General features: G+C 37.7%; 1 protein-coding gene across 1 annotated transcript in view; it reads left to right on the top strand.

Moving 5' to 3' along the window:
- Positions 1-14,465, top strand: part of ERMP1 (endoplasmic reticulum metallopeptidase 1) — a 59,949-nt gene that overhangs the window by 1,134 nt on the left and 44,350 nt on the right. The window contains exons 2-4 of the mRNA XM_002806489.6: positions 933-1,234; positions 6,843-6,970; positions 7,730-7,835. Coding sequence (XP_002806535.2) covers positions 933-1,234; positions 6,843-6,970; positions 7,730-7,835 — 536 coding nt within the window. The remainder of the gene's footprint in view (positions 1-932; positions 1,235-6,842; positions 6,971-7,729; positions 7,836-14,465) is intronic.

The raw sequence follows: 14,465 nt of genomic DNA, 5'->3' as shown, positions 1-14,465 counted from the left end.
TGCTGTGTTCTAAAAAGTTCTCAGAATGCAAAGTGTTGCAAGCTTATTAAGGATTTCTGAAACACCTTCCATCCCCACCCCCAGCTTTCCCCACTTGGAATGCAGTGAAAAGACAAAAAAAGTTTTTGTTTTCATTAGGGGTAGAGTCGGTTTTGGCTTGAATTGAAGTTATTATACCTTGGGTGTAAATTAGGAGGGCTGGGTTCATCAAAAGTCCCCCCAACCCATTTAACCTCTTGACTTGATGATCTTTGCTCATTGGTTTCTGCTACTTAAAATCACTAACCCAGAATCTATAACCTTCAGGAGTGTGCACAGTCGGGTTATATTCTATCCTGCTTAGCCTTCAGCGGCAACACTATTTTTTTGTTGTTTTTTGAGACAGGGTCTGGCCTTGTCACCGAGGCTGGAGTGTAGTGGCTCCATCTCAGCTCTCTGCAGCCTCCACCTGCTGGACTCAGGCAGTCCTCCTTTCTCAGCCTCCTGTGTAGCTGGGACTACAGGCGGGTGTTAGTTTACATCCAAGTAATTTTTGCATTTTTAGAAGAGAGAGGGTTTCATCACGTTGCCCAGGCTAGTCTCAAACTCCTGAGTCAAACAATACACCTGTCTTGGCCTCCCAAAATGCTGGGATTACAGGCATGAGCCACGGCACCCTGCCAGTGGTCACACGTTTTGAATACAAGGGGAAGTTGTGAGTGGGATGGTGGAGAAAACTGAGGGGGGTCAACTCAGGGGAGGCAAAAATAAAGTCATGGAATCTTACAAGTGATGTTCACTTGGTGTCTGAAATAATAAAAGGCAGTCCTTTTTATATGAGAAGTCAAAGAACTAAGCTTTTTGGGGGAGGAAGGGGTGTGTATTGGAAAAGTTACCCATGCTAAGTGTCAATTTTAACTGCAAACCTTTGTTACTCTTTTGGTCACTTCCAGGGATTATCTTGAACACATAACCTCCATTGGCCCCAGGACTACAGGAAGTCCAGAAAATGAAATTCTGACAGTGCACTACCTTTTGGAACAGATTAAACTGATTGAAGTGCAAAGCAACAGCCTTCATAGGATTTCAGTAGATGTACAACGGCCCACAGGCTCTTTTAGCATTGATTTCTTGGGAGGTTTTACAAGCTATTATGACAATATCACCAACATTGTTGTAAAGCTGGAACCCAGAGATGGAGCCCAGCATGCTGTCTTGGCTAACTGTCATTTTGACTCAGTAGCAAACTCACCAGGTATGTACCTGTGTTTTTAGTCATTTGGAAGTTGTTACAGCCAAGAAAGTTTGTTAACATAACCCAAGCTACTTGGGCAATTGTGGGGACCATTTTCTTGGGCAAACCTTTTTTGTTTGTGATGGAAAGCAGGATAATTAGGATAGTATCTTTTAGTTTAGGATCTAACCATTCTGTATTCTCTTAAGTGCTTTATTAATAATATATTTTTGGTATTAATGCCAGCAACCCAGTGACAAGATTTGGAATGTTCCTGGTAGACTGAAACAGACTTCTCAATGTTACCAGACAGTGTGTGTGTCCTTGTGTCCTGGAGTTAGGTTCTGAAACTTAAAAAGTGTTTTACTTAGCTGGCTGTTATACTAGACTTTGGGGATACCAGATAAGGACAGTCCCTGCCTTCAAGGGATGCACGGTTTTAGAGCAGGGGTGTCCAATGTTTTGGCTGCCCTGGGCCACACCAGAAGAAGCAGAATTGTTATTGGCCACACATAAAATACACTAACAATAGCTGAGGGGCTAAAAAAAAAAAAATTCCAGAACAATCTCATGTTTTAAGAAAGTTTACAGATTTGTATTGGGCTGCATTCAAAGCTGTCCCAGGCTGCAGGTTGGGGGATATCTCTTATAGCAGATTCTGTTGACCTATAAGTTGAGAATTTTGGTCCACTGAGGGTGCCATACTGTTAAAGTACGTAATTAATATGTAAATCTTTCCCTGAAAATAATTTGGCAAAATAGAACACTTGCATTTAAGACAGTGCCTGACATAATAAATATTTGTCAGATGAATGAGAATCCCCTAAATTGAACTTCCATTTATTAAAATATTTATTCTTCAGAAAATTGTTTTCAGTGGTTAAAGAGATTGTAAGTATAGATAGAAAATAGCATTTTACAATGGTATAGCATTTTAGGGGTAAATGAGACCTGAGATGGCATCTGGCTCAACCCTCTCATTTGACACAGGAATAAATTTAGCTGATCATCACTGATCAGAGACAAAACTGGGATAAGGTGCTGGATTTCCTGGCCAGTCAGTTCTTTCAGCTACATTTGAAAGGAAAAAGAATATTAGAGTGTAATTAATACTCCCTTTCACAAATTGCTTAACTTCTTAGTTTCTCATCTGTGAAATGGAGAAAATAATAGTACTTTCCTAATAGTGTTACTGGGAGGAGTAAATATAAGTAAAACGTTAAAATAGTACCTGGCATGGAAAGTGTTTTTCAAAAGTTTCTATTAACTCTTACATAATATTAACACTTCTGGGTCACTTGAACTTACAGTGGGCCCAATTTGAACATCTAGAGTTACACAAAATGTAAGTAAAATTCGTTTGATAAAATGATACATGTTAGAATATCTTCATTTAGAAAGCTTGACATTTGCATTTAGAATGTAACTTGCATTTTCAAAAATCAGTATAAATAAGCCAGAAGTACTTTTGTGTGCTACTGGGGTAGCCATGTTTTTATTTTGAGACCGAGTCTCACTCTGTCGCCAGACTGGAGTGCAGTGGCACAATCTTATCTCACTGCATCCTTGCCTACCAAGTGATTCTCATGAGAATCAAGTAATTCTCCTGCTGTGCCATCACACTCAGCTAATGTTTTAATATTTTTGGTAGTGACAGGGTTTTACCATGTTGCCAGGCTAGTCTTTTTTTTTTTTTTTTTTGAGACAGAGTTTTGCTCTTGTTACTCAGGCTGGAGTGCAATGGCACCATCTTGGCTCACCGCAACCTCCGTCTCCTGGGTTCAGGCAATTCTCTTGCCTCAGCCTGCTGAGTAGCTGGGACTACAGGCGTGCGCCACCATGCCCAGCTAATTTTTGTATTTTTAGTAGAGACAGGGTTTCACCATGTTGATCAGGATGGTCTCGATCTCTTGACCTCGTGATCCACCCGTCTTGGCCTCCTGAAGTGCTGGGATTATAGGTGTTAGTCACTGCGCCCGTCCCAGACTGGTCTTGAACTCCTTAGCTCAAGTGATCCACCTGCCTCAGCCTCCCAAAGTGCTGGGATTACAGGCGAGAGCCACCGTGCCCAGTCACCACTGTGGTTTTTTTTTTTTTAATGTCCATTTCAAAACAGGAATAAATGTCGCCCTTTGCCCACTATTAGCGATGCTTAAATTCTGGGAAGGGGCAAATAAACACCGTGGTTGCTTAACTTTATGTAAGAAGGCTGTGTATACAAGAATTAGAAGCAAATGTGGGGACAAAAGAAAACAGTTTCCCTTCTGCCATTCGTAGTTTTTAACTGGTGGACCCCTGTAACACAAGACAAGCTAAAAAGAGAAAAATCAAAAAGAAGTTTATTAACACATGCACTTCATGTACATGGGAGATACATCTCAAAGAGGTAGCTTAGAAATCTGGCTTATGTAGCATCTTCAACAAAACAATACATTTTTAAAGAAGTGACAAAAGAAAGGAAAAGTACCTTGAGTCTTCAGGGGTGGCAAATTGTAGGAAGGCAAATAAATGGTACATAAAGGTTAGTAAAGTATTATATAGATTCCTCTTGTGCTGTCACCAGGCCACTAAGAGTTTCAAGTTGTCTTTCGTGATTAACCTTTGTACTTCCTGGTGGAGAGGGAAGCGGGACACTTTGGTAAATTTATGTCCTGCTTTTAGGCAAATAAGGGGAGGGCAGAGAGCTTTTTTGTATAGTACCTACTTCTCAGTTGCCTTCAGCTCAAAATAACCCATATGCCAAAGTGACATATTTTGGAGTGGCATATTAAGTTACCCTTTACAAACATAGTGCCAAATGTTACAAATTGTATATGTGCAGTCTAATAATTAAACGTCAGCATTTTTCTGAGTCATTAGAATGCACTTTTTCTTTTTATTGTTTTTTCTTTTTAAATAATAGAGACAAGTTCTCACTTTGTTGCCCCGGCTGGTCTTGAACTTCTCAAGTGATAATTCTACCTCATTCTCCCAAGTGCTAGGATTACAGGTGGGAGCCAGTGTGCCTGGCCTAGAACCTACTTTTAACTAAAATTTTCCTTAGCAACAATCTCAAGGAAATTTCTGTCAATAATAAATTGTTAAAAATAGTGTTTCACACATTCATCAAGTAGACCAAGCTTGTCCAGCCAGTGACCCTGGGCAGCTTTGAATGTCGTCCAAAACAAATTTGTAAACTTTCTCAAAACATGAGATTTTTTGCAATTTTTTTTTTAAGCTCATCAGTGGTTGTTAGTGTTAGTGTATTTTACATGTGGCCCAAGACAATTCTTCTCCTAATGTGGCCCATGGAAGCCAAAAGATTGGACACCCCTGAAATAGACTATCACCTAGATCCTTTTGGTGGATGGCCTAATTGAAGTACTTTTTACATTCTCAGCTGTGTATCTAGGACTCAGGAATTGATACCAATTAGGAGTAATGTTATCCACAGAAAAACCTTAATTATCTTTTTGAGTCTGCTGTGTGGTTCCAGGTCGTTGGTAGAAGAGGCATTGAGTTATTTTGTGGGTGGCTTCAATTTCAAGGTTAATTCTAAATGGAAAAGGATGTCAGTTAACCACCTAGCTCTTGTAAGACTGTCCTCTTAACTTTCCTTCACTTTCTTAAAGATATTTGACCCTTCTGTAGTTCTCCTATAACACACCAGAACCTTAAAATAGGGGATACTGAATGGACAATTTAACTTTTTAATCAACCCTGTATAGATACCTTTAAATTTCCCTTTCTCTTTTTTTGAATTAAGAAACATTTTATTATTTGCTTTCTATTTTAAAGTAACTCACAGTGTCAAAAAAAGGGTTTATTTCATGAGGGTTTTGGAGGGTGATACTTTTTGCTAATAGCAACATTTTCTATTTGATAGTGATTAGATAGTTATTACTTTGTTTCACTTAGATTGAAATACAGACCAGTAATCACCACTTAGACAAGTATGGTTAATAAGTAGTTTTGGTCGCACATGGTGGCTCACACCTGTAATCCCAGTGCTTTGGGAGGCCGAGGTGGGCAGATCACCTGAGGTCAGGAGTTTGAGACTGGCCTGGCCAACCTGGTGAAACCCTGACTCTACTAAAAATACAAAATTAGCCGGGTGTGGTGGCACATGCCTGTAATCTCAGCTACTCTAGAGGCTGAGACAGGAGAATTGCTTAAACCCGGGAGGCAGAGGTTGCAGTGAGCTGAGATTGTGCCATTGTACTTCAGCCTGAGCAACAAGAGCGAAACCTCATCTCAAAAAAAAAAAAAAAAAGGTTTCTTCTTAAGTAGGAATGGAGTCTGGAATTTAACAGAGCCCAAACAGCATTTTAATTTTAGCTAGCTGCAGAGCCTTCCTCAGATTTGCAAAGAGAAGGGAAAATGAATATTAAATGCCTCCCAGGTGCTAGGCACCGGCCATTATCTGGTATGACCCTTATAACAAACCTGTGAGGTAGGTATCATTAGCTTGCTCTTTAAACCAGGAAATAGTGGAGTAAAATGATAGAGCACACATTGACTTCCACGTCTTTCTTGATCTCAAATCTATGCTAAACTCTTTGGCACTCTGCTTCTCAGTGTTTAAACTAGGAAATGTTATTGCCTGAGTTATGATAGTGCTTATTTACTTAGATTACTCTAAGTTTTTTGTTATGGAAAATTTCAAATATATTAAAAAAGTGGAATTGTTTACTGAACCCCAATGTACTTATCCCCCAACTTCAGCAGTCTGATCTTGTTTCTTTCCTGCCACTACCATCCCAACTTCTTGATTATTTTGAAGCGATCTTAGCTATATTAGTTCCTCTCTAAAAATATTTGTCTGTATTGCTGTAAAATAAGGGCCCTTTTTTGATATAATACCACCAATTGCCTCACCTAAAAAAAAACTAACAATAATTCCTTGGTATCACCAAATATCCAATCAGTTCCTTGAATTGCCTCTTACAGAGCTTTAAAAAAGCAAGACAGTTAAGTCATTTTTATAGTTAGTTTTTATTAACATACAGTTTCTGAATCAAGAAGAGGTTCAGAGGTTCAACTGAGTATGTGTTCTGGGACCAAGAATACTACTTAGGTCATTAGTCTTTTTTCTTGTGTCTCGTTAGGTATCTTCTTTATACTTTTTCATTGCATATTCCCCTTGGAGAAACCTTAAAGGAATGTTACACCACCTAAAATGACCTCTCTGTGCAGCTTTTTATGATTCTGGCAGGAAAACAAGAAAGGAGTGGGTGCAGTGGGAGATGATGCAGGAAGCTGTGAGCACCGGAAGTGAGATTTTAGAGAGGATGCGGAATATGGGTAAAGAATGGAACAGATTTATTTGGTTTGTTGAGAATACCAGTTCCAGTATGACATTAGGTCCCCTCAGGTTGCTTTATTTAGCAGACACTAATTGAGTGACTATGGTGGGTCAGGCCTGGTTGTAGGCATTGAGAGTAAGTCAGTGAGCAAACCAGACAAAGATCCCGTCATGGAACTTGCTGCTGGTAGATGTAATTGTCACCTGATGATGACAGAGCTATGCTTCTGGTCATGCAGCTATTGTGATGCTTCTCTGGGGAAAAAAAATCCATTCCTAGTCCTAATGGATCATGTTGTAAAGATTTGAAAATCTGAGCAGCAAATCTGTTTTTCTGATTTGAAGGTGCCAGTGATGATGCAGTTAGCTGCTCAGTGATGCTGGAGGTCCTTCGTGTCTTGTCAACATCTTCAGAAGCCTTGCATCATGCTGTCATATTTCTCTTTAATGGTGCTGAGGAAAATGTCTTGCAAGTGAGATTTTACTGTTTTAATTATTAGGCTTGAATAAGGATGAGAATAATAATAGCTAACACTTAAATGCATTTTTATTACTCCTGTGGGTAGTATAAAATGATATGCAAAAAATATATACACTAAATAATAAATTCACAACCATTTATCTAGAGATGTTTAATACTTGGAAAACTTCACTCATTGGATCATTGTGGCAGTGTTTGATTCACAGAAGGGCTCTTTGATGACATAATTACTCTCCTCAGGTTTTCTTTGACATTGAAGTTTCAGAGATGTTTTGAGACAGGCACAAACAAATGCCCAGCCATATGGATTGTCTTATCTGTTCTCTTTTTTTTTTCTTTTTAAAAAGAAATGAGTTCTTGCTATGTTGCCCAGACTGGTCTCAAACTCCCAAGCTCAGGTGATCTTCCCACCTTGGCCTCCCAAAGTTTTGAGATTACAGGCGTGAGCTACCCTGCCCAGCCCTCTTTGCCTTTTCTTTTGCACAGCCTTGTACTTACCAGGGATATTGTTTGGCACCACTAATGGTAATCAGGCTGCCTTCTGTGACGGATGCCTTTCCAAACCCATGATGTGCATGGCCTTTATGCATAGAAAAAGAAGCAGAAAATGTCTTTGGATACTGCCTTTGAAGAGTGATTATTTTGTTTTCATATTCCTTACCTCATCAAAATAGGCTCTTTGTGTTTAAGCAAAATCAGGACTGATAGTTTAAGATTGTTTAACAAATATTTGTTTTTTTTCCTTCTCAAGGCCAGTCATGGTTTCATTACTCAGCACCCCTGGGCTAGCTTGATTCGTGCATTCATTAACCTGGAGGCAGCAGGTGTAGGAGGGAAAGAACTTGTATTCCAAACAGGTATGTGAGACTGTGGGTTGTATATTTCAATGCAATTCTAGTTTTTATAAAAGTTGGAAGTTTTTGATTATAGGTAATCTCTTTAATAAACAGTCTCTTGAATGAACATTCTGAAAGCATGAGGTGGTGTTAGCTTGTCTTTGTTAAAAATATTGAACAAAATAATATAGCATCTAACACTTGTATAGTGCTTATTATATGCCAAGTGTTGTTGAAAGCATTTTGTATATATTAAGTCAATGAATTCTCCAAGCAACATGTAAGATAAGTACTGTTATTTCCATTTTAGAGATGAAACTGAGTCCAGAAAGATTATAACTTGCATAAGGTTTCACAGTTGGTTAATGGCAGAGTGCAGTTTGAACCTAGACAGTCCAGGTGCAGAAACTTTGTTCTCAACCTCCAACTAGATTGTTATATAGGTAGTGAATTTTTAGCCACCATGGGTGATTATGATATAAATAATTTTAAATGTCAATCATTTCATGAGTTAAAATGAGAAAATTTACCTGTAGTTTAACAGGTTTAAATTTATCATTGATTTAATGGAATGTTAAAAAAAATTTAGTAATATTTACTCAGCCAGAAGAATTTTTGTTTTATTATTATTTTTTTTTTAGAGACAGAGCCATGCTCTGTCACCCAGGCTCAAGTGCAGTGGTGCCACATCATGCAGCCTTGACCTCCTGGGTTCAAGTGATTCTCCTGCCTCAGCTTCTTGAGTAGCTGGGACTACAGGTGCTTGCCATCACACCTGGCTAATTTTAAAATGTTTTTGTAGAGACAGGCTCCCATTGTGTTGCCTAGGCTGGTCTCAGACTCCTGGAGTAGGGGGTGGTTCAAGTGATTCTCTTGCCTTGACATCCCAAAGTGCTGGGATTACAAGCGTGAACCACCATGCCTGGCCTAGAGAAATAGTTTTAGTTTTATGATTACATTTTTCTAAGGATAGCAGGATAGAGTTGATAAATATCAGCTTAGCCCATTTATGCCTAGTGTCCCATTATTGAAACACTAAGCCCGTGTGATTTATTTATATCTTTCTGCTCAAGGTGGTCACCAAGGTCTGATTTTTCACACATGCAAAAATTAAAAAAATTGCAGCCTCAGGCATAAATGGGTTTTAACTGTTTTTGTTAACAAAATTCAAAGCTCATAGATTTGTTTAGTGAGGGCATATTAAAATTTGACATTGGAAGTTCCATTCCATCTCCCTGTCCTGTTAGAATGCATTTTATCCAGAGATGTAGCATTTGCTAGATGTTTTAATGTTGAATAGTGTGGTGCATGCCAAGTGGGCTGGGGAAAGTAAGATGATGTGGAACTTGTTTTGTAGCACCCTCTTATGACCTGAAGTTATTTAAATTATGAAGCTATGCTAAGTGCTAAGTATGTCTTCGTAGTCTAAACAATACTATATTTTAATAGTCTCCATTGATCTTATTTTAAGCTTTTATCTTTCAAAGTGTATGTATATTTTACTTCAGCTAAGTGTTTGAGAATCTCAAGGTCATGATGTCAGAAGCGGCAAGGTTCTATTTTTAAGTCTCAAATCTTTCTCCTTTATTCTTACTCTTTACTCTTTAATGAGAAGAAGCAGGGATCTAATATCTGCAGGATTAAGTAGATTCTACACTATTATCAACATATATATATAGATACATAGATTTTTGAGCAGGGTCTCACTGTGTCACCCAGGCTGGAGTGCAGTGGTATGATCTCGTCTCACTACAAACTCCACCTCCTGAGGGCTCAAGAGATCCTGCCACCTCAGCTTCCTGAGTAGCTGGGACTGCATAATTTGTTACTTTATTTTATTTTTTTGTAAAGATGGATTTTGGCCAGGTTGCCCAGGCTGGTCTCTAATTCCTGAGCTCAAGCAGTCTGCCTGCTTTAGCCTCCCAAAGTGCTGGGATTACAGGCATGAGCCACCACGCCCAGCCTCTTTCTTTTTCTTGGATGTCACTCAAGATAGGAGGAACACGTACAGATAACAACCACCAGATCAAAAAGCAGCAAGAGAAAATACTGTAAGCAGAGAGGACACTCAGTTTTTCTTTCCTCTTGTGAAAAATCTCAGGGCTCCATGTAGGAGGAGTGTGTCTGTATATTTTCCATGTTGAAGTATGCTATATGTTAAGTGCCTTCATCTCCATACTTTTAATACGTTATCACAGCACCTTATCCCTACACTCCTATCCAAAGAAAAACCAGCCTTATTGTTTAAACTACCCTTCCTGGATTTTTTTCTATGTACATATATATTAATGCATAAGTACTTATGCACATATATTAACATATTTTACATATGTGTAGTCAAGAGAGTTTAAAACACACTTACTAATGACTAGTCAGGTCCAGATTGACTACCCGTTACTTATTTACATCTATTAGCACTCGCTTTTGGTAGGCCTGCCTAGCCCAGGGTCCTTACTCTTTTTATTAAATGTATATGGTTTTAGATAAAAATTCTGCAGCTGCATAAATTCTAAAAATAATTACATTATCTAAAAGGATGTATACAAACTGTTAATGATGGTCCTACCTACATATTGAGCAGTCGCTGGTAGGGGGTAAGTGTCACTTAAATGGAAGACTGGGTTAAAGGTAAAACAACAGTTTACATTCTCTGTTGTTTCATGAATTTAAGACCGGAATTGATTGTCATTAATGCATTACTTATACGAAAATTTTATGTATTGAAACTTTTGCAATGTATATGATCACTTTAATAATAAAGCAAAAAACAGATTTATGACTCGCTAGTGTAAACATAAAATTTAAATGTTTTACTCATTTTAAAATCCCCATATTTCAAAGTTGATTTTTTTTTGGAGAAGCATCCTACTTAAGATTTGAAGAGACTGTCTCCCTCTTTTCTCTGAATTCTTACATGATTTTTTTTCCTCCAGATTTTGGAGCTTATTATTATGGCCAAACTGCATGCCTGAAAGCTTTCCGGGTGCTTTCTGACATTCTAATACCTTTCCCAGCATCTCTCTCTCTCTTTTAATGCCACTGCCTACAAAAGACTACCTTTCTCATGGGGATGGCTTTCAAAAAGCTAGTTAGTGTTATTTGCATGTTTAACTAAAAGAGGATAAAGGCCTGCCTGGCTTTGGAGTTGTGCTTGAGAGTGTATGCCAGATCATGCTGTCCTCAGCTTTTTAAACCAGACTTCTTTTTCTGTGTGATAGTATTTGTCCTGTCCTGGAAACTTTTTGTTTAAAACAGTTTGTGCTCTAGTACTCCATTGTCAGTTCAGAAATAGACATTTGGTGAGTTTTTAGTGACTAGAATAATCATTACTATGTAATTTTTAAGAAGGGCCAGAAAGAATTACTTGATTTTATCAGACCAGTGACCTCATTTCATGAATGAGAGAGGCTTGATTGCAAAAGGGTCACAGAATTGTATTTTCCTTTTGAGAAAATATTCATGCCCCTGTAATTCTGCCATCCAGAGCAAACCAGGGTTATAGTTCAGTATATAGTCTGGATTTTTTTCTAAGTACAAACATTAATATACATGTATATATGTGTATATATATTTCTTGCAAAAATAGAATCATATTCTAACTGCTACTTTATAGCCACCTTTTTTTTTTTTTGAGATGGAGTCTTGCTCTGTTGCCCAGACTGGAGTGCAGTGGTGTGATCTCAGCTCACTGCACCCTCCGCCTCCCGGGATCAAGCCATTTTCCTGCCTCAGGCCCCCATGTAGCTGGGATTACTGGTGTGCACCACCACACCTGGCTAATTTTTGTATTTTTAGTAGAGACGAGGTTTCACCATGTTGGCCAGGCTGGTCTTGAACTCCTGAGCTCAGGTGATCCACCTCCTCAGCTTCCCAAAGTGATGGGATTACAGGTATGAGCCACTGTGCCTGGCCTACAGCCTTCTTTAGAATTAATTCTTTTTTTTTTTTTAATTACAGCTTTATTGAGATCTTTAATTCACAGTTGTGCAATCATCATCAAATCAATTTTAGAATGTTTTTATCATCCCAAAAAGGAAACTCACTAGCAGTCATTTCCATTTTCCCCCATCCCTAGGCAACTACCTGTCTACTTTGTGTCTCTAAAGATTTGCCTATTATAGACATTTCCTATAAATGTAATCATACAATACATGGTCTTTGTGTCTGTTTTTTTTTTTTTTAACTTAGTGTAATGTATGTGAGGTTGTTAATCTAAATAACAGACCGAGGGAGACTCTCAAAGATGGCATTTATTTAGTAATGGACATTGTGGTAGGAATACATGTGCCATAGTAAACTATGTGAAACTGTGTGCCATAATAAACTAGGTCAGTAAAGGAAGACAAAAGTTTTTAAAGGAAAAATGAAGAGGATTATATTATTTTTTTGAGATAATTATCCTGGCTACAAAGATCAGTAACAAGGGTGGCACCAGTCTGAAAAATGATGTCAATCAACAATCTCAGAATGATCTTCTCATAAAGAAAGAGGGACATGCTCTTCTATAACCGAACATTGATTACATGCTATAATAAACAATAAACTATAATAAACAATGCATATTTAGATTTTTCCATTTGTTCCATTAATGTCCTAGCCATTTAAAACATCTGGGATCAAATATAGCATTGTTAAATAAATCATAATCATTATTTAACACATGTCAAAAAAAAAAGTTGAAGACTTAATTATTGTAAGGTGAAAATCTTTCCAACCCTGCCTCATGAAAGAGGGTGGATTGCCTTGCCCACCTTGGCATTTTTTTTATCTGTCTCTTCTCAAATACAACTCCCTCCCATCTAAAGGAACTGTTATCCTAATTTTTAAGATAATTAATTATAGTTTGGCTTTACCTGTTTTTCAGTACAGTTTTCATCATGTTTTTTAGTATAAATTGATTAATATCAAAGAGTAATAATATAATAGTATTTTAATATGATAAAGTCTCATAATCTGTGTATGTCCCCATCATTTTTTTGTTCCTTTTGTATTTGTGTCCCTCTCAGTGCATCACATCAGGAGGCATGTAGTATCTATTTTTCTTATTATTAATTATTGATATTACATTTTCATTGTTTAAGATATTTATTTGCCAAGTTTTTCTACTATTTCTTTATTTGTACAAGTTACTGTTTTCCCCTTAGTGATGGATACTTTAAGTAAATATCTTGTTGGCCATAAAACTTTGATCCTAGTTTTAGCAATCATTGATGGCTCTTGTCCCCATGCATTTTTATTATAATGTTTACCAAATGCTAATACTGAGTTTCTGGCTCCGTCATTCTTCCTGTAGATAATAGTTGGAATTCTCTTAGAAGGAAGGCTTTCCAATTTCCATTCTTTTGTTATTTCAGTACTTTATATATTTTAATTTTACTCTGTAAATTATATATCCTGTAACTGTCATTGATTTTGTTGCATGAATTGTCCCAGTTTAGGCTAGTGGTGTCTACTTCAAACCAGTGCCTGAGCCCCATTGACATGTCTTGTATAGCACTGGCTTGCTTTCTGACACAGGTGTTTCAACTTACCTTGTACTTTGGTAGTCCCAGACCTGGAGTCAGCCATTTCTCTAAGGAGACATGGTTTCTTTTGGTGGGGAATAGTATTCAAAAGCAAATGCTGCCAGGTATGGTTTTTGTTTATATTTATTTTGTTTGGGGTTTGTAGACCTTTTTGAATTCATGCTTGAATTCTATGAGTTTTGGAAGATTCTTGGCCATTAAATATTAAAACATTTGTCTTCTCCATCGTATCTACTGTTCTTTTGGGACTCCAATTACTCACATTTGTGTATTTTCCAACCTTTTTTTCTTTCTATGCTTTAATTTTAATCCCTTCTGCTACGTATTAAACTTTGTGTTAAGCTCATTTATTAAAATTCTCAACATCAGTTGTGTTTTTCAGTTCTAGGATTTCCATTTGACTCTTTTAAATGGATTACACTGGTCTGGTAAAATTGATATTCTCTGTGTTTTTAAAAACATATTAATCATTTAAAAAATCTGTGTCTGTTAACTCCAGTATCTGGATTACCTGTGTGTCTTTTTCTGTAGTGTCTCTTTGCTTTTTTTGGTCATTTAAATTTTTTTTAATATTATGTTTATTTTTTGAGATGGAGTCTCACTCTGTCACCTCGGCTGGAGTGCAGTGGTGCAATCTTGGCTCACTGCAACTTCCGCCTCCCTGGTTTAAGTGATTCTCCTGCCTTAATCTCCCAAGCAGCTGAAATTACAGGCATGCACCACCATGCCTGGCTAATTTTTGCATTTTTAGTAGAGGCAGGGTTTTGCCATGTTGGCCAGGCTGGTCTTGAATGCCTAACCTCGAGTCCTCTGCCCATTTTGGCCTCCCAGAGTTCTGGGATTACGTGTGTGAGCCACTGCATCCAGCCTTGGTCATTTTTTTAAAATGTAGGAAAGCAATTTTATAATCTGTGAAGTTACAAAAATAATATTCTTAGATTCCCTGACATTCAGTTACTTGGTCTGTTTACATCAGTAAATATGTTGCTAACTTTTGTGGTAACAACCCCCAAATCCTAGTGGTTTACAACAGGAAAGGCTTATTTCTTGCTTGTGTTGCATTCTGTTTTCTGAATAACTGCAGTTATGATCCATGGTTATTATATTCCATGTGTCCTATTCATTC

Source organism: Callithrix jacchus, chromosome 1, assembly GCF_049354715.1.
Source record: "Callithrix jacchus isolate 240 chromosome 1, calJac240_pri, whole genome shotgun sequence".
NCBI lineage: Eukaryota > Metazoa > Chordata > Mammalia > Primates > Cebidae > Callithrix > Callithrix jacchus.
The sequence above is the reverse complement of the archived record's forward strand: the minus strand, read 5'-3'. Positions and strand labels throughout refer to the sequence as shown.